The following is a 20468-nucleotide window of genomic DNA, read 5'->3' as shown; positions in this document are numbered from 1 at the left end:
TAACCAGGAATTCCCTACTCCCAGAATGGCCTCTACTCAGTTAAACTATTTAAGAGGTTACCTGGGATTCAAGTGCATTAAATTTCAGTTTCATCTTTCAAGCACAGCAATACTTTGAATTACATTTTGTACACTGTATTTCTGTGTGCTACTGATATCTTGAAGTTTCTGACACTATTGTAATTACTGATTGATATGACTCATTCTGAATGCAACATCTTCCTGGAAAAATACCACCTGAGCCCAAAAAAACCCCTCCAAAAGCATATAGGGCATATAATGTTTGGTTTCACCTGTATCTTATGCCTAATTCACACATTTGTTCAGCACAGCCACCCTAGAGGATGGAAGAAGCAGCTGTGAATCTCATCAGGAATAAACTGCAAAATAAATAGGTAATTGTCTAAAAAATGGAAATTAAATCTCACTCTTCTGTTCTTGATACTGAGAATCTTTTAGAGGTTGTGGGGAATACTCAAGGTTTGGGGACAAGCTGAGGGAAGCAGCTGAGGAGGAGGAGGATGCAGAGCTGTGCTGCTTGCACTGGCACAAGATGAGCTATTGTTACCAGAAAACACAGATGCCATTTGTAAAACAGCTTAAGACAAGTGCCCCTAATTATCTCTCAGGATTCACAACATGTTTAAATACTCTTAGAGCATTAAAGAATCAACCGGAGAGCATGTAATGTAATATAAAAGCACTCTTTCAGCTGCTCTGAACATCTACAGTGTCATTTACTAATCTCTTGGTGACGACCCTGAAATTAAGGCAAGACTATGCAGTGGAGCATCTAAACTGTAGGCTTGGAAGTTCAGAGATGTGACCTCTGCAAAGCCAAAATCCATCAGTTAAAGCCCTTGTGCATTTATAGATACTCAGAGGTTCCAACGTGTGTTAAATATATTGTCCACAATCCCTGAAGTCAAAGGTTACCAGCTGCACTTCAGGAGATGTGGCTGCACTGGTGACTACAGCTGGGTCATTACTTCATGCTGACTACCATGGTGCATATTTTATCCAGGAGTAGTTTTATTTAAATATGCAGTTAGTTGTTGGAAAAGCGAAGATAGAAGAGTCTGAAATACAACACAATTTCAGCAATGGGGAGAGGAAAACACCCCCACAGACTTGGACAACCACCAGAAACATTTAGATTCAAAGAGAACCTAACTTTCTTCAGATGATTATTTTCAAAAGCAGGAGCATTTGTTTGGAACACCCTGTGTTAGACACCCATATTCTGGGAGATAACTAAAAAAACACCTTACATCAGCCTAGCTGGCTCCTTCAGGAAAGAGCAAGCCCTTATATCAGGGAAGATGGATTTCTAAAAGCTTTTTCTTCCACCTGCTTTGTTCCAGCTGCAAAACTTGACCTTTGGTTTCAACAAAGCCATGCCCAGGGTGGGGGCAGAGAACTGCTCAGCAAAAGGCAGGAGTGGGAGCACAGAAAGACACCCTGGGAACACAGATACCCTGGGAGCCCAGAGAGGTACCCTGGGAGCACGGAGAGATGTCCTGGGAGCACAGAGAGATACCCTGGGAACACAGAGAGATATCCTGGGATGCCCAAAGGTCTCCTTTAGGATGTAATGCTTTATATTCATGGGCCTGCCTTCACCTGTTTCACAGCACAGTTACCTGCAGGTCACACAAAAGGCAGAACAGTCCTGATCCTCATACTGCCTTCACCTATTCCCTCCAAATCTCTTTCTGCTGGGGTGGGTACAGGTGAATACCTCTCTTCCTTTTGACTGTTTTTAAAAAAGACCAATACAGATGGAAAAACCTGGAGAAACTGCAAGTAATCCTGAGACAATACACTTTATTTTCATGAAATGCTGTTTTGCCAATGTTTCTGACTACCTATTTTCTGTCAGTTCCTCTTTACCAACAACAGCTTATTTAGATGTTTTAGATCTGAATTTCCTGTTGCTTTAAAAAATGTAAATTACACAAACCAACAGCACCCTGCAGTCTTCAGGGGTTCATCCAAGTATCTAGCTGTTGACATTTAAAACACCAGGCTGTCAAAAAGGAAGAGGATAGTCTAGTGCTTATATAAACTTAATTTCCTTGTTTCCATTAAAAAGTTATTAATTAAAAGGTAGTCTGAGCCAGGCTCACACTGTTCACACACAGCCAACTTCCTCTCATCCTACTCCACTGGGAAGATTATTTGGCATATTTATATTCTACTCAGGCAAAAATAGTATTTTATAATTCATCTTACAGCATGCCCAGGAGCAGTGCTAGCACCTTCACAAGGTACCTTCCTGCAGAACAGATGTGCACAAGAAACCACTGAAGTTCCCCACATTTACCAACTGCAGGTTACTGGAATGTCCTGGCCAAATGGAATTGGAGCTATGACACAAAAACGACCCCTTCACATCAGTGATTCCTTTGCCATGGATTTTAAACTTCCTAAATCTTGATGCCTATGCTGCATTTCATCCTCTATGTGTACTAAAGGAAAAAATCAAGTTCTGCAGCAAGTCAGAACCAGCCACTGAGACCAGAGCATATCTTAAGCAGCACCAGGTGCCCATCTGGTTGAGGACTGTCCCCTGTGCCCTAAATTACCTGGGGACACAGCTGGGGATTGTCCCCTGTGCCCTTCCTTACCTGGGGACACAGCTGGGGACTGTTGCCTGTAGTGACACCTTTTCTTACCTGGGGACACAGGGCCTCCAGCTGGCTGGCTGACATACGAACCAATTTCACACCTTCCTCGTTGTTGGAGATGGAGCAGGCCAAGTTGGCAACCTGTGTCAGAGGGGGGAGGAAACAAAACACAACTGTTAGAACTGGGGGTTCTTTCCTTCTGTAGAAAACTTTTGCCTAATCCCAACAGTGACCAGTAACCAGTAACCCATTGTGGAACAAAAAGATTCCACATTGGTTCTGTTCTAACCAGTTTGGAAACAACTAATGGCACCTGTTCCTTCTGTAACACTTTGGATCATGAAATCCCAGAATGGTTGGGTTTGAAGGGACCTGAAAGCTCATCGAGGGACACCTCCCACTGTCCCAGGCTGCTCCAAGCCCCAATCTCCAAGCTGGCCTTGGGCACTGCCAGGGATCCAGGGGCAGCCACAGCTGCTCTGGGCACCCTGTGCCAGCCCTGCCCACCCTGCCAGAGAGGAATTTCATCCCAATATCCCATCCAGCCCTGCCCTCTGGCAGTGGGAAGCCATTCCCTGTGTCCTGTCCCTTTATCCCCTGTAAATCATCTCTCTCCATGTTCCCTGCAGCTCCTTCAAGGTCACCCCAAAGCTTCTCCTGTCCAGGTGAACAATCCCAGCTCTCCCAGCCTTTCCTCCCAGCAATGCTGCTCTATCCTCTGCTCATCCTGGAGCCTCCTCTGGCTCCAGCAGCTCCAGCTCCTCCCTGTGCTGGGGCAGCTCTGCAGGTGGGGTCTCACCTGCAGGGCACAGGGACAGAATCCCCCATCCCCTGGTGTGGGATCAGCTCAGGGCTCAGGAGTTCTGGCTGCTGGGGCAGGTCCAACTCTCAGTTCCTCCAGCTCTCCCTCTGTGCTGCAACTCAGCACATCAAACCAGTACAGATCTTCAAGATGCATCCACAGGCCTCCAAAATTTGAACAGGATCTCTTGTGATGCTAAAATCTTCACAACCTTGACCTGCTGCACAGCATCACCCTTAACTAGGCCAGCCTGACCTCTGTAAACACCTGCCTCGTGAGAGCAGGGAGGATGGGGACAGCACACAATTTTTTGGTAATTGAAGATATTCCTCATCCCAGAGCTACTCTCAGGGGAAGGAAGTCTGAAATAAGTTACATTTCTCAGCTGACAGGTGAATGACAAGCATGTTATTCTGAGCCATTTGAACACAGAAAGCTGTAAAAATAGCAGCAAGTGAACTGAGACGAACACTGAGTACTGTCCTTCCAGAGGATGAACAACCTGCAAAGCCCCCTGTAAATGTGCCATAAAAGCATCACCTCAAGCCTGCAGACACTCACTAACAACACCTGAACCCGATTTCTCCAGATACTTTTCTCTATAAGCTGGGGAATTTCCATTCTGCCTTTAATTATACTATTCTTTGCAGTCATGTAAGTAATTTTGAAGTAGTATCTGCTGCTCTACCACATGCTTTTCCCCCTCCCCAAGCCCTTCCCTCACGGCAGATGTTCCCACACAGAATACATTACTGTCCTGCAAATCATCAAGCACGTGCCATTGCACTTGAACAGCATTTTTCATCAATCCCATGATCAATCTGGGGAGCAAAATCAAGTTCCCACTGCAAAGCACACGGCCGCTTCCTCCCTCCAGCTCCAAGCCAAGTTACAGAGGATGGAAAGCAAGGTGTCAAGAGGAGAGGTGTTTCCAGCACAGAACAAGCAAGCAAACAGATGTGACAGCACAGATTTGGAGGAAAACAAACTGGAGTTGAGAGAAAGACTGTGCAGCATCAACAACACAGAGGAATTCCTGCCAGCTCTCAGCAATATTTGTGTCCTGCTCCTCAAGTTTCTCTTCCACTCGCGTTTGGATTGGAGTCCTACCCAGGCAGGGGTGAATTGCAGGGTGTCCCCAGCTTTGTGCAGTGCTGAGCCAGGGCTCTGTGCTCCTCCTCTCTGCCACCACAGCTCCAGCCCAGCCCCTCTGCAGCCACCCCAGTAAACAGCTGGAACTCCCTCTCACATAGGGCTTGTGTTTGAACATCAGGGATTTGCCATACCTTGAATCTCTGGTTCCCAATGAGCTGCTGGGATGATGCTAAAGTACATCATGCTTTTGTTTAGAGGCTCACAAGAATCAAAAGACAATCACATGTCGTGATTTAAAAGTCAAATAAAGATTTTGCTGTTGGTTTAAGCATGGGTCATATTTTTGAGGAACGCCAGTTTGCCAATATTTTTTTATGGCCCATATTTCCCTGTCATTCCTGCCTCCACAGCAGCATCACAACCTCCAGGAGCGAGGAGAACACAAAGCCCTATTGAGTAGGGGCAGAATAAAAGGGACATTGAAGCACCACAAAATCAGCCTCTCCGCTATCTGGAGATGTTGTGCTGTCTCTCAAGCCAAGTGTGATGAATCAAGCACACAGAAACCCTACTCTGTCTGAGCACAGAGGCAAAGAAGTTCATAATGGAGTGTCCCCACCGTGGTAGAATGAAAATTTGCTTTTTTTGCACAGTCATTTTTGAGCAGTCATTTTTCTCCTGAATACCCAACTGATGGCAATTCTTCTTTAGAAAGCGCCCGCCTGGCACTGCCAACCCTGATGAAAGGAGCGTGTGTGCTGCCCTGACTGAGGCTCTTTGGCAGCTGAAGACAATCCAACTGTTGGCTGCCACATCCCATCCCAGCACTGCAGCTCCAGAGCTCAACACTTCATTTCAGCACGCTCACCCAGCAGCCAGCTCCCTGCTCTGCTGGGCTGGCAGTGCCAGATCAGCACACAAACTTCCCAGCAAACTCTGCTGAACATCCCAGCCAGGCACAGACGTGGCAGCAGCTGAGATGACTTCAGAGTGCTGCAGACAGGGCTGTAAATTCACAGCAGTGCAGCGTTTACTGCACCCGTGGGACTGCTCTGTCAAACTGCTGGAAAACACTCACAAGCCTCTTAAAATTTGGAAATTAAGAAGAGCTGTGTCTACTAATTAATCAAGTTGTAAATGACATAGCAGTGAGGTATTCTAAACTGGCAGCAATTATCAGATGCTCTTAGAACATGAATTTTGAAGTTGCATGTACCAGCTGAGGTGGACAGCTGCAGGATCAAGAAATTTAATTTTAGAAATACCTAAAAGGACCCATCTTCAATAATTTCTGGGTGATCTGACAAATAACTTCAAACTCCCTCTCTCTTCAGAGGGAAGAGGGTACTGCTGGCCAGTTATTTGGCACGTTCCCATAATACACTGGATTTTGTAGCTGAGATGAAGATCAACTCATTCAAAGCCCACAGAGTGCTTGGAAATCATACATTTCCAAAACTTCTAAATTAAATAATGTACCTCAAGGGAACAAAAATTTCCTTTAAATCAAATGTGAATTAAATAGTTTCTCCATGTCTCCAACAAAGCAGCTGACTGACATAGTAAGTGGTCAGACTTGATTTAGAAAGAAGAACACTTGTGCTTGAGAGCAAAATAGCAATTGAATTCCCGCTGCATTTGTTCATTCTTACCATTCAGTATCATCAAGTCCCTTTACATAAGCACTACTGGCACAGGCATCAAAGGAGACAAAACCACTGCAAATAATGTAATCAGCACAACGAGCAATCTCTTGAAAAAAGTTAAAAATACACTGGGAATGAAGACAGCCCTGAGAGCGGCTCAGACACAGCTCTGCTGACACGCTGATTGAAAAGTGCATTTCAAGGCTCTCTCTGCTCAGAGCCCACAGCCATGGCTTCTCAGACCCCAAAAGGCAGGGCAGACCCCAAGCAGCTGCTGGTATTTAGAGGAATGAGCTTCAATTTCCCCCCAGTGACAAGTGCACAGCACAGCCCCAGCCATTCCAGCAGGGAACGGACAGTGCCAAGTGGAACAGCTGGACAGGCTCATCTGGAAAGGGGCTGCCATGCACTGAGCAGGTTTTGAACCTCAAATCTCACTGTTTTTAATGCTGACATCAGCACACTGCTGGTGGAACCCAGGAAAATGAGTGTTTCAGATTTTCTGTACTGACAAGCACTGACCCCCAGGAAAACACAGCTTTTGACCTGAGGCCATGGAGAATGCTTCCAAAATGGAATGACAAAACTAGGATCACGGGTGTGTAGTTTGAATAGAAGTATGTAATATCACACGGTGGAAAACTTACAAGTTTGGGGATGCAGTAATATATGTAAAGCAGGAAAAGAAGATTAAATGTGTTAAGATGACTTGAGGTGAGTGGCTCTGGTGCTGGCACAATCCAGGAGGTGAATGGCCCCACATGAGCTGGAGCAGTTCCCAGTGGGGTTCCCTGTGCCCAGCACTGGGGCCAGCCCTGTTTGATGTCTCTGTTGGTGACTGGGTGAGGGGATGAGGGCACCCTCAGGAACTGCACAGAGAGCACCACACTGGGAAGGAGTGTGGATCTGCTGGAGGGCAGGAGGACTCTGCAGGGGGGTCTGCACAGGCTGGATCCATGGGATGAGACCAGCTGTGTGGGGTTCAACCAGGCCAGGTGCTGGGTCCTGCCCTGGGATCACAATAACCCCATGGATGCTCCGGGCTGGGGAGGAGGGGCTGGGAAGTGTCCAGTGGGAAATGCCTGGGGGTGCTGGAGACAGCAGCTGGACACGAGCCCAGAGGTGCCCAGGGGGGCAAGAGGCCAAAGGCCCCCAGGCTGTGCTTAGCCCTGGGCTGGCTGCAGGAGCAAGGCAGAGCCTGTCCCCTGTGCTGGCACTGCTGGGGGACCTCGAGGGCTGTGTCCCGTTCTGGTCCCTCATGGCCAGAGAGACCTGGAGGGGCTGGGGTGTGTCCAGGGAAGGGAACGGAGGTGGGGAAGGGTCTGGAGCCCCAGGAGAGGCTGAGGGAACTGGGAAGGGGCTCAGACTGGAGAAAAGAAGGCTCAGGGGGGACCTTGTGGCTCTGCACAACTCCCTGACAGGAAGGGACAGCCAGGGGCAATTTGGGATCTGCTCCAGGGAACAGGGACAGGAGGAGAGGGAACAGCCTCAGGCTGGGCCAGGGGAGCTCAGGGTGGAAATTGGGAAAATTTCTTCACTGGAAGTGATGTCAAACCCTGCAAGAGCTGCCCAGAGCAGTGCTGGAGTCACCATTCCTGGAGGGATTTAAAAGCCATGTGGATGGTGACCTCGTGGTGGCCTTGGCAGTGCTGGGGGAACAGCTGGACTTGAGGGTCTCAGAGGCTTTTCCAGCCTCAGTGATTCCAAGGTTCTGTGCCTTTGCAGGAGGCATAACTTAAGTGGCTCCTTTTGAGAGGCAGATGCTCTCAGGGCAAAGGGTCAGCTGGGAAAAGGTTATTAGTAAGAAGATGTACCTCCAATATTAAAAAAAAATTGTACCATCTGTCACAGAGTGATTCCATCTCAAATTCTAGTTAACTTTGACTCTTCAGGATTTACTAATATTTAAATCAAGAAAAACTTGACATTTCTAAAGCTGCTCTTTCTACCATTAGTAACAATTTGTGGCAGAGAACCGCCTCCCTTGACAGGTTGTACCTTTTCCACATGAAATACATTTTTTGGGTTCAGATGGTGACTAAGAAGTTAAATCTTCCAGCAATTAAAAAATTGCAGCAGCCTCAAGTTTGGGGTCGGTGTTAAACTACTTAAATGACACTATTGAACATAACACAGCAATGCCAATAATAACACTGAGGTTGTGGGTCTGACCCCCCATCACTGTAAAGCTGAATTTGATGATCCTTGTGGGTCCCTTGGAGCTCAGAACATTCTGGATTCTGTGGAACAATGCTCCAGCTTTGTCCTTGTTCAACCTTCTCTCTGCCCAGACTCCCTGGCTTAGGCACAGGGGTTACATTACAGGGAACTCTTTATGGGAGGACTGGCCAATTGCTTTTTCAACAAAACATGCAATACTAAAAAAAAATAAAGGAATTATAATCTCTAACACTTGAAACAATCAAGGATTTCAAAGGCTGACAATAAATCTGGTAAAGCCTCTGGACTGACTTCACAGACACAGAAACACCACCCAGGTTTTCCTCCTTGTCTGCAGTGAAGTTTTCAGGACAGCTTCTTCAGGAAGGCCAAATCTCCAAAGTGGAGCTACTGTAACCCAAAAATGGCTATGCAATGTGTTATTTGTTGCATAATTGGATGTTGTCAGAGCAGGCCCTGCCACCCATCCCTGCTACAGCCCAGGATTACACATGGCTCTGCAGGAGCCAAACACTCACTAATTGAATTCTCAGAGTCTGGGCACTCTCGTTTGAACCTGCAGCCGAAAAAACAGCAGTGCAAAAAGAAGTTTTCTGACTGTCCTGCACTGAGAAGCTTTTCATTTTAACATTGAGCAGAATCCTCTTGTAACTGGTGCTCAACAACTCTCACACAAAATTAACAAACCTACATCCATGTGTACACAGATACTTGGGGAATTTCAATGCCACGGAAACCAAGCTTATCAAAGGTGGTGTTCCTGGCGTTTTTATTTCTGATTAAACTTCAAGACTTCAGTAGCTTGTTCTCTTTAGTTTTTTTTTTTTTTTTTGCATTACATTTTACAGTTTCTCTGGGAATGCAAATTCCAACTTTTAAGCAGCTTTTAAAAATCTCCCATTTTAAAAGCAAAAAAATTGAAAGAATGGACAGGCAGCCATTGAACATTTTCATCCTAGGGATTTGCTAAAGAAAAGTGTATCTGATATTCTCACAAAATTCAAACAGAGCACAGCTAATTTCTTCCTTCTCCATCTTAAAAAAAAAAACTTGTCCTGATTCCCTTCATGCTGGTCAAAGCTCAGGAAATTAATTTATCTGCAGAAACAACTGTTCTGGCAAAACTAATGGCAACTGAGGGCTCTCAGAAGAGATGTGTTGATTATGTAATCCCCATCCCTCTCCAGAAAGGCTTTCATTATTCACTAAGTACATACATTTATTTATTCACCTGTACACCACACTCAATATTCAAGATGAATCTGAGCATTTTAACATCCAGCCCTTAGAGGTGCTGCAGGAGGGAGAGGTGTTACAGCTATAGATGTGTTGAGTCTAACCCTACAAACTCCTCATCCTGCAGAGGCAGAGCCAACTGGGAATTCCACAAACCAGCCCCACTTCTTTAATGCAGGAGGACCAGGGATCAAATCCACTGGGACTGTGCAGAGCTACCAGAGTCGTGCTGTCAACTGCTTGGTGATTTTATATGACTTAAGTAGCTGCATGTGGCTGCAGCTCCACAGAAGGTACCTTGCAAGAGCTTGTTGTGGGCAACAGAATCCCAGTGTATTAACTGAAAATAGTAAAAGTCTTTAAATAAAACAAGGCACAGGCAGACAAACTGCAGACATAAAGCACCGGGGAGAAGGAAGGACTGAACTGCTATTTCCAGAGCTCTCACGCAAAGATCGGAGCAGTTTTCATCCCAAGCCTGTTTATAAACACAAGGAGGGAAAGTTTCAGCTGGCTGGAACAAAACTGGCAAGGCAAAGGTTGGTGTTTCAATGAGGAGTGGAGGTTACAGTTTGTTATCTCAACAGGCTGGCAAGTGATGGCAAGAGAAAGGGATCTGAGACAATTTCACAGAATCTCAGAATGGTCTGGGGTGGAAAGGACCTTAAAACTCACCCAGGGCCACCCCCTGCCATGGCAGGGACACCTCCCACTGTCCCACGCTGCTCCAGCCTGGCCTTGGGCACTGCCAGGGATCCAGGGGCAGCCACAGCTGCTCTGGGCACCCTGTGCCAGCCCTGCCCACCCTGCCAGGGAACAAGTCCTGTCCCATATCCCATCCATCCCTGTCCTCTGGCAGTGGGAAGCCATTCTCTATGTCTCTGTCTCTCCATGCTGTTGTAAGTAACACAATAGCATAAAAATAAATGTATTGTGCACCTTCTCCTCCCTGTTACGCTGAAGCAATCAGTATTTCCATGGGTAACCACCCTTTGCTTGGGATTACATCTCATTATTTCCACATTTCAAGCTGCATCCGTGTGTTTAAAATTCTACTTAAGGAATGCAGCTTTGCACTTGCCTCTCACCCTGTCCAGAGCTCTCTCCAAACACCTCTCCCTGCTCCCTGGTGCCATTCCAAGAACAGCTGTCCTGCAAAAGCTCTGCTCCACATTGGTGAGCTCCTTCCATGCCCCGAAGGAAATGTTCTTCCCCAACAGAGAGCCAAGGTTTCATGTGTTGCCAAGGTTTCATAGAGAAGAGAAGTTTTTCACCCAGCTGGGCAATCCCAGAATTTGTGCATCAGGACAAACCAGCCCAGGCTGCATCTACTGTGCACGGAGCCAACTTCCCTCTTGCCAACAGCAAAGGTTTTTAGTCAGACAGAAAGGTGTTTGCAGGCAATCAATATATCTACAGCATAACCCATACCCAGAGCAGGGAAGTGCAGCAGTATCTTTATTTCCAGCCTGGTGGATTTTCCTCTCTGAGGGAAAGCAGGGCTGTTACAGGAACACCAGTGTGTGGCATGGGCACTGTGCCCCTCGTCGTGCAGCTGTGGCAGCAGATGTAACTGCTGGCACAGCAACTATTCCTCCCTCAGACAAACAAGCTAAAGTGTTAAAAAGTTGTTATAATCACAAATCACGTTAGTTACATGAGTCTATCTGAGCTGCCATGACAGCAGTGACACCACTGGTGTGTGATGGAGAGCTCAGCTTCAGCTGCAACCTTCAGAGCAAACCCTCAGCTGAGATGCTCCTTAGCAACACAAATACCTTCCCTTAAAATAAAAGTATTTCTAGTAGTGGTATTTGGACAGGACCCAAATAATTATCCAAAAATGTCTCTGTTTATCAAAGTGGAAATGAAGACAGGCTGCGAGAGCTGAGGGTGTTCACCTGGAGAAGGCTCTGGAGAGACCTCAGAGCCCCTTCCAGGAGCTCCAGGAGAGCTGGAGAGGGACTGGGGACAAGGGGTAGAGGGACAGGACACAGGGAATGGCATGGTTAGATGGGATTTTGGGCAGGAATTGTTCCCTGAGAGGGTGGAGAGGGCTTGGAGCAGCTGTGGCTGCCCCTGGATCCCTGGCAGTGCCCAAGGCCAGCTTGGAGATTGGGGCTTGGAGCAGCCTGGGACAGTGGGAGGTGTCCCTCGATGAGCTTTCAGGTCCCTTCAAACCCAACCATTCTGGGATTCCATGATCCAAAGTGTTACAGAAGGAACAGGTGCCATTAGTTGTTTCCAAACTGGTTAGAACAGAACCAATGTGGAATCTTTTTGTTCCACACTGGGGCTTGGAGCAGCCTGGGAGAGTGGAAGGTGTCCCTGCCATGGCAGGGGTTGGAACTGGATGAGCTTTAAGGTCCCTCCCAGCCCAAACCAGTCTGGGATTTTGTGAAATTGCTCTTCTCTCCCATCTCAGTTTGCTCATCACTGCCTTCTGATCTGACTCAAGGCTTCCAACTTGGTGCCTATTATTAGCTGCTTAAAGCAGTTTTTGGTGATTCAGACAAGTGTTCATGGCAGTGGAGCTGTAATTGTCAGTACACTGTGCTCCTCACCAAGACGACAAAACAGTGTCAGGAACGAGCTCCACACAGATTCCAGGCACCTCCTTGATGACATGACGTGACTAATAATCCAATATTGCTAATGACTAAGGAGATGAAAATCCAGACATACATCAAGGCTTTTACTTAAATATCAAGAATTAAAACGTTTATGCCACATCTATTAAAAAACTTCACCCAAAAAGCCACTTAAAAATGATGTTGGAATTAAGACTTAAATATCTGGAAAATAAAAGAACTCTATTGGCTTTTCAGCTACCTCTGAAGACATCATGCCAACAGCACCTATACCCAACTGTTCTCACACTTCCTGACCTCTTTTACACATTTTCCTTTCCACAAAATCATATGTTTCCAAAGGAGAAAGGAACAGAGTAAACACAGGGCAGTTTCTAGTGGAATAAAGAGCACATTAATATTTTCCAACCCCCAAAACTAATTCACCTCCAAATTCTACCCCCTCCACATGTGCCTTGGCCCAGGTGTGCACAGAGGTGCAAGGTGACTGTCCCTGTGGCTGAAGTGTGGCAGGAATGCCTCTCCTCCAGGAGCAGCAGCAAACCACGAGGATTTCCAAAGAGAAAAATTGTCTCCAGGCAGCCCAGTCCCTGCCAGATCTGTGAGGATTCAACTCCTTCATCTCTTCCATCAGCTTCACTGTTGTGGCCCTGCTTGCCCATGTGCACTCCCAATGAAATCTGGACAGAAAGATTACCCTGAAGTCTCCTATTTCTCTTCCAACATAATTTTTAAACTCTACCAGCACCCTACAGACCCTTTCATACATTATTTGGTGTAGCATTAGAAGATTGGCCTCAAAAAATAACCCTACAAGAACAGAAGTTATCCTATTAAAAGGTCACTTGCCTTTACTTATGTATGATGTATTAAATTTGTATATCCAGTTTTGTTGAAAAATGTAGGAACATTTTTCTGCTGAGGCTTTCCTGCTTTTCTGATTATGAATGTAAGGAAAGCATGTTCTACGAGAAGAATTTCATTTATTTATGAATTAGTTGACTAATAAAATGAACTTACAAGGAAAGTGCATTGGCTGTTGAGGAGTGTCAGACTTCAGAGGGCACATTGGAGTTACACTGGTCATTTATTGGAGTCATTAGTTTTAAATTGCTGCCAAGGCTATCTATAGACAAATTACAGAAAACGTGCTTGTGCTTTGGAAGAGACATTTTGCTCATTTTGGTCTCCATTTTAAACGGGAAATAACTCTGCCTCTCTTCTCCAGACCACACTGCAAGGACATTTCCCTTGTATTACAAAATTACCTTAAAAATAAAAGCAATAAAAGACAAACCTGAGTTGGCAGATATTTTTCCTTCTGCAAATGAGAGTACTGGAAAAATAGGTGCTGAGGTACCTTGGTAATGACCCTAGTCTGGAAAATGCTGGGTTTTGAGATTTAATAAAATTCAGAAAAACACTCCAAGTCAATACCTGAGCTGGGTGCCAAGTGCTTGTCTTGTTCCCCAGGACTCATCCCTGCCTGGCAGCACTGACTGACCCCTGTGCTGGCAGGCAGGAGGGGACAGCACTGCAAGGATGGGCAAAGCTACCCCCAAAGAGGTTTGGAAAACTCTGTGGAAACCCTGGAAATCATGGGGTGCTGATAGACACAAAGGATAATTTTGTCAGAGCAGACTGACTCCTGGATCTGCTGGATTCTTCCATTCCATGCTTTGTTTGCAATAAATGCTACCTGGCCATGCCCAGGTGACAATGAACAGGGGACAGCCAAGCCTCAGCTTTTCAAGACCTTCACTGTGCCTTCAGTCTAAAATCCAGATTTCATCTGAAATCCAAGCTATGTTTTATCCACTTCACGTTTTAAAAATCCTTTCACATGTAAAAAACCTGCAGCTGTTGAGAGTCTCCAAAGAACATACAGGCTGCAAGTCTGAGCAAATCAGGATAATTGCAAGAAAAACATAGCAAGTGTGCAAGGCTTCAGGCTTTGGGAGTGGGGTATTTTTAGATTTTAGACTGAAGAATGACTCCAGGACATTGAGCTGGACAGTGAGGGCAACAGAAGGGGGAAATGTCAGAGCAAGAGGCTACAGAAAGCTTATGGAGCTGCAAGTGCCCAAATGTGATTCTTTCCAAGCAAATAAATTTGCCGTCTGCATCTGTTCATGGGTTTCACTGAAAATGAGAAAATCATCACTCCATATGCAAGATGCAACCCAGTGCATTAAAAAAAGGCACAGAGCAGTCTTTTCAGATAACTTAAGGCAATTAGAAAAAAAATCAATGCTTATGAAACACCACTGAGAGCTTTTGCCTCCTTGGTCTTACCAATATTTCTTGTGGTAAGAAGACAACTTATAAATAAAATTTAAGTTGAGAAAAACATTTGACACAAGGGCAGTGGGTTCCAGAGGAAGAAGAGATCATTTGTTCTTTTTAAGGAATTACAAACTCCAAAATATTCTTCAGCAAGCAAACTGGAGGACTTCGACCTGGACTCTGTCCTTATTCACCTTTTACCTCCTATTTTCTTAAAGTCTGTAAAACTTTTCCATTAAAACCACGCAGAGTTACAGTGTCTCCCAGTGTAACCAGTGACAAATGGACAAGCTGATTTTCACTATTCTAAAGCATTCAGCAGCATGGCAAAGGCTTCTGTTGAACATGTCTGGCTTTTTCCCTTTGCAAGAGCATCCCTGGCGAGCAGCACAAAGGCAGCTCAGCACGAACACTGCTCAAAGCCTGGCAGGCACAAAGAGCCAGCTCAGTGACATTACTGGGATGGGCACCATGCTGCAGGACAGCCCTGGCACTCCTGGGGAGGAACAGCCACTCCAAGGATGCCAGTGCCAAGCGGTCCTTCCCCAAGAGCAAAGTCAGGCTGGACAGCCAAGGCTACCTCACCCAGTGGGACAAAAACCATTGGAATGGAGTCAGCAGTTCACAACCTGCAAATTGGGAAGACTCCCGTAGTTTACAAGTGAATTTCACTTTTTGTTAGGCTGGCTCCCCAAATGCTGTCCTTTCTGTTTCCCTTGTGTGTAACATTGAAATTGGCATCTCAATTCCTGAATTAAACTCCTTTAACCAAATCTAGCCAGAGTTAATGGTCTGTTAGCACAGAGCAATTTTGAAAGCTATCTTTGCAACGTATTATTCAACTGAGACAAGGCTCATTCTACTCTTTTACTGTTACTCAGTTTTCAGAAGGCAGGATAAAAGGGTTAGGATTTTACTACGTGGGAAACAAATTAGATGGGAGCCCTTTGGGATGCTCTTGGTATGGGTTCTCTAGAAGATACAGACCCAGCAGGCAGATCAGCTTTTTGTGGTTATTGCACCTTTTGGTCAAATTTGGCAGCCTGGACATTAGGAACCATAAAAGCAGACAGTGTTGTGCTGCCAAGAAGGGAACACTTCAAAAGGAAATTACCCAAATCATGTGCTTGCATGTCTTTATGGGTGCTTGGAGGGGCCATAAACAGCTCTGCACTGCAGGAGCAAGAACTCCCTGTGCTGAGGCAGGGCAGAACCACCACTGCCACTCCTGTCTGGCCAGCACCCGCCACAGTTTAGTGTGAAAAACAAAATAAACTAAAGATATGTCATTATATATCCATAGGGGGCTGACTCCTCCAGTTCACAGACACAGGGGCATCAACCCATGGAGCAAACCCTGGCAGCAATGCACAGGGGATGTGCTGAGCTCCCAGGGCAGAGCACAACCTCCTGCACATGTCCTGCCCTCACTCAGCATGGGAGGGGAAGGGGAAAGGAGGAGAAGGAGAAGGAGAAGGAGAAGGAGAAGGAGAAGGAGAAGGAGAAGGAGAAGGAGAAGGAGAAGGAGAAGGAGAAGGAGAAGGAGAAGGAGAAGGAGAAGGAGAAGGAGAAGGAGAAGGAGAAGGAGAAGGAGAAGGAGAAGGAGGAGAAGGAGGAGGAGGAGGAGGAGGAGAAGCCAGGCCATGATGCTACAGCACAGCTCCACCCTCTGCTGCAGCTGTTTGGGCACATTTGGTGTCCTGAGTTGCCCAGCAGCATCTGTGATAGTATTAGTTCTGGTAAACTCCCTGCACACTCATTCCCCTGAAGCAATCACTGCCCATCTCACAGGGCAAAACATCTTCAGCTCTGCTCTTACCCAACCTTTTGCTGCTTCTCCTGAGTTTGCTGCCCAAGAGCAGGACCATAAGGGAACTGGCAAACATCCTTCTCCATTCTGGCAGAGGCACAAGACATTCCAAGTGCAACCCACCCCAACCCATCTTCCTGCACAGTGAATCTGACATCCCATACAGCTCTGGTGGCTCTCCTGCCCCTCAGGACAGGACTCTGCAGGAGCACTATTCCTTTCTGTCCAAGCTAAGTGTATACACATGAATCCATCTCCATTCAGGGAAGAGCTTTATACACCATCTACATCATGCTACAACTCTACAACTACAGTTACATTTCAGACAGCAAAAGCAATAACCAAGCCTTCAAAAAGCTGTTGCAGCAGCATATCATTTTAGCAGAACCTCTTGATGTCAGTCAAAAATATTGCTGAATGTCTACTTTCAGGGGAATAGTCCTTGGAAGACAAGAGAGTGTGGCTATACAAAGGCTCTGGAAAACTCCTCTGCAGCCTAGCATTTGCACACCAGGTAGGGCCAGGACCAGTGAGGATGGAACTGTGGCTTCTCTGGTGGGACACAGCTCCTGAAGGGAAAGGAAGGAAAGGGCTCACCTGGCAAGGGCTGGGGAGAAGCTCAGGGACAGAGCAGCACCATTACTTCTTCCTAATTATGCCAATAAATTCCACACATCTGCAGAGGAGGTAGCAGAACTTTGGCAGAAGAGGCACTGCTATTGTTACACGATTCAACTTCTCCTTGTAAACAAGCCCTAAAAATAATTTTCTAGATAAATCAGGCTTGCAACATGAAGAGGGGAGGCTTTAGACCAAACCCACTTCAAAGTGTTCCTAAGGCTGTATCCTGCTGCCAAGGCAGGGCACAGCAGCCCTGCCTTACTTCCACATGCTGCTTTGCATGTGGAACGTCAGTCACTTAAAATTTAGATTAGAATAACTTTGCAGCTCTAGGAGGACAGCACTGATGCTGAAACATGACAAGCCAAGAGAGAAAAATGAATGTCTTCAAGGAATTAAAAGATTTTCATTGCTTAGACAGCAGCTCTAAAGAGCTGGACAAACTTCCTGCACCCTGGACTGTGGAGCAGCTGCAAAGTGCACTCAGAACCCTACGAAAAATACATTGTGCAGGTCAGAAGCTTCCTTTACTGATGTCTGATCAGTCTTATTCTTGAGCAATTTAAATCTGCCCAGCTGTGTGAGTACTCCCCACAAGCCTTGGAGACACCTGGACTCCATTACCAAACACATGAAGTTCCCTGGGAGCTGCTGAGGTCAAACACAACCAGCCAGAGCCTCAAAGCATGGGAGAGCACAGGAGGAGTTTTTAAAGCTTGCTCCTAGTGGAATGTTTCATCAACAACACCTACAGCTGTTTGTTTCTTGCCATTCAGCATCATCTCACAAAGGTGGTGGCAAGGGGCTGAGAATCCCAAGGTGGGTCCATGAACAGGGGCAGGCTCTGGAGCTGCACACACCCCCCATGGAAATCTGCTCCCCTCAGCAGGGCACTAATGATCCTGAAAGCAACTCCCTGACAAGAGGAACAGCCAGGTGAGGCTCAGTCTCTTCTCCCAGGTAACAAGAAACAGCCTCAGGCTGGGTCAGGGGAGCTCAGGGTGGACAGCAGCAGGAATTTCTCCATGGAAAGGGTGCTCAGGGATTGGAACTGCCCAGGGAGGTTTGGGGTGCCCATCCCTGGGGGTGTCCCAGGAACTCCTGGAGGTGGCACTGAGTGCTCTGGGCTGGGACAAGGTGGGGATGAGGCACAGCTGGGACTCCATGGGCTGGGAGGGCTTTTCCAACCTCAGTGATTCCCTGATTCCAGTTCAGACAGGCTGGTCCCAGTTAACCTGGCTGTCCCCCCAGTCAGAGCTCTGCAGTTCACCAGCTGGAGAGCCTTTGTGTTTTCCTTACAGAGGAGTGGCAGGGGTCAATTGTGTTGTCACTCCAAGTGCTCTGTTTGCTCTTTACACACACGAGCAGCTCTTCATCCTGAAAGCCTTCACACAAAATGCCTGTTTGTATTTGTGGGATTTTACTGGAAAGAAAAACCCTCCAGGCCTCAAAGCCATGTGTCAAACTATCCAGCAGGACAATCATGCCCTGGTCTCCCTTACTCCAAGTGACCACCTCCAAGTAACAAAACCTTCATCATATACTCACTTTGTAATATCCACAACTGCATGGGTTATTTAACAGCTCCTTTTGATAAGCTTACATTTTCAATTTTTAAGTATTAAACTGTGTTTAAGTTAATTCAAATAAAAATTTAAAAGGGAATTTATTACAGAATTTGCCTTGTGCTTCAACAGAATTGAAAAACCTGTTTTGCCTAGTCTTGCCTTAATTTAACTAGCAACAATTAAATTTTAATTTGTACCATCTTACCTCAATCAATTTGTTGGCATGTTCACGGAAAACCTGGGCATATTCTTTAACTTCTTTCTCATTCCCATTCTTGGCAGCTTCAATCAATACTAAAAGAGGAACATTTGTTTCCAGAAAAGAGTCTGAAACATGGTCCATAACAGCTTTGCGGAGCTAAAATAAAAATAAAAGAATGAGTTTTTCCTCAGTAGTGTTCCACTGCTGTTTCCCTCTTACTGTATTAATACGTAAAGCTTAAACTACTTTTGTCATTGATCCTTTTTCCTTTGTGTGACCAAGGCTTTCCCTGCACAAAATCTTGTCTACACACTTCTTGCTTCAATTTAAATTAAATCTCCTTAAAAAATGGATTAGTTATAGAAGTGCAAGTCACCAGTTTGGCCACAAATATTGATTTAGCAGCTCATATTGGTTTTGTCTGAGTAAATTTGCTGCTTTCTCTGAGCTGATTAAACAACACACTGATTTAACTGTTTTATTTTTCTGCTAGAATAAAAACATTTTTCAACAAACCTGATCTATATTCTTGCTTACTCAAAAATGGGAATATATTGCTTTAAAACCAAACAGACAAAAGGCTGATGCTACATAAATATAGCTCTCAAATAAAACAGATTGAGATGAACAACACCAGAATTATAAAATATCACTGATTATCTTCAAAGTGAAAGTTGGGTTTTTTGGGAGGGTTTGGTTGAGTTTTTAAATCTCTCTTGCCATGAGGATGATTAAGACTCCAACATCTGTACCACACAGGGAATTAACAGGGAATTACATTCCCACCCCATGCTTCCCACTGGAAGTTCCTGCCTTTTAATTCACTGAAGACAGGCCAGCAAACCCAGTGCCCAGTAGAAACAAATCCCCAGACTGGTTTTTCTGGGGTCTGTCTGTGCCCATTCCTCACCTGCCTGCGCAGGTCTCTGGTCTTCTTGGTCATTTTATCAATGGCAGAGTTCAGGGCATCACTCCTTTCCTTGCGGCCAGCCTGAGAAACAGCACACAAACAGGTCAACAGGGTCTCCACGTTAAACCAGTTGTTATTCATTTCAAGTACATGGTAACTTTCGTTTTTTTTTCCGTTTTTGAGGTTTGTGAAGTCATTCTGCATGCTGGCAGGAGAGTCTCCACCTCCCCAATAATGCAGTCACTGCTCCCACCACACCCCACCCCAGGGATCACATAGCACTTCTCCTGAGCAGGCAGTCAAAAACCCAGAATCAAAAGTCAAATCCTTATAAGCCATTTATTGGATAAGAAAGTCAACATTTCAAGTGAGGCTCCAGGCCCACCCATGGGGAGCTGCCAAGGTTTGATCCAGCACATTTTGCCTGAGCCCTGTTAGAGAGGCCAAAGAGCCAGGCAGCAGGGGCAGCTTCACTTTTCCATCAGGGTTTCCTTTTCCACTGGGTCAAAAATATCCTCCTTCCCATCAAATTAAGAGCCACAGAAAACAGTGGTGGTGGTGGTCTGTTTTTTCTGGGAGATTTTTCTCTTTAATATAGCTTATATTAGGGTTTCAAAAAACACTATTCAACCACAGTCCAATTTCTGAAGTCCTAAGCCACAATCAATATAATTATCCAGTTGAGAAGCAAAACCATTTAGCAGTGCTGCAGTGAGGGTATGCCAGGTATCAATTCTCCAGGTGACAGGCTGGTGTGAAATATCTGGATGAACAGCCTTGAATCTAAAACATCAAGTCCACTCTACAGCAGAAATGAAAAATGGGGAGGAGGGAGTCAGGATGTTGTAATGTCATTAGAGTGTAATGAATTATCGAAGATTTGTCACTGC

General features: G+C 45.8%; 1 protein-coding gene across 4 annotated transcripts in view; it reads right to left on the bottom strand.

Annotated features, from left to right (window-relative positions):
* The window catches only part of CTNNA1 (catenin alpha 1), a 100218-nt gene that overhangs the window by 28048 nt on the left and 51702 nt on the right, over positions 1–20468 (bottom strand). For 3 of the 4 annotated variants that reach the window (XM_062501853.1, XM_062501854.1, XM_062501856.1), the window contains exons 7-9: positions 19579–19659; positions 18672–18824; positions 2679–2771 (exon numbers count right to left, since the gene is read on the bottom strand). In XM_062501853.1, the coding sequence (XP_062357837.1) occupies positions 2679–2771; positions 18672–18824; positions 19579–19659 (327 nt within the window). The remainder of the gene's footprint in view (positions 1–2678; positions 2772–18671; positions 18825–19578; positions 19660–20468) is intronic. The other variant, XM_062501855.1, reaches the window with a different exon arrangement.

Source organism: Cinclus cinclus, chromosome 14, assembly GCF_963662255.1.
Source record: "Cinclus cinclus chromosome 14, bCinCin1.1, whole genome shotgun sequence".
Lineage (NCBI taxonomy): Eukaryota > Metazoa > Chordata > Aves > Passeriformes > Cinclidae > Cinclus > Cinclus cinclus.
This window is presented reverse-complemented; position numbering and strand designations above follow the sequence as displayed.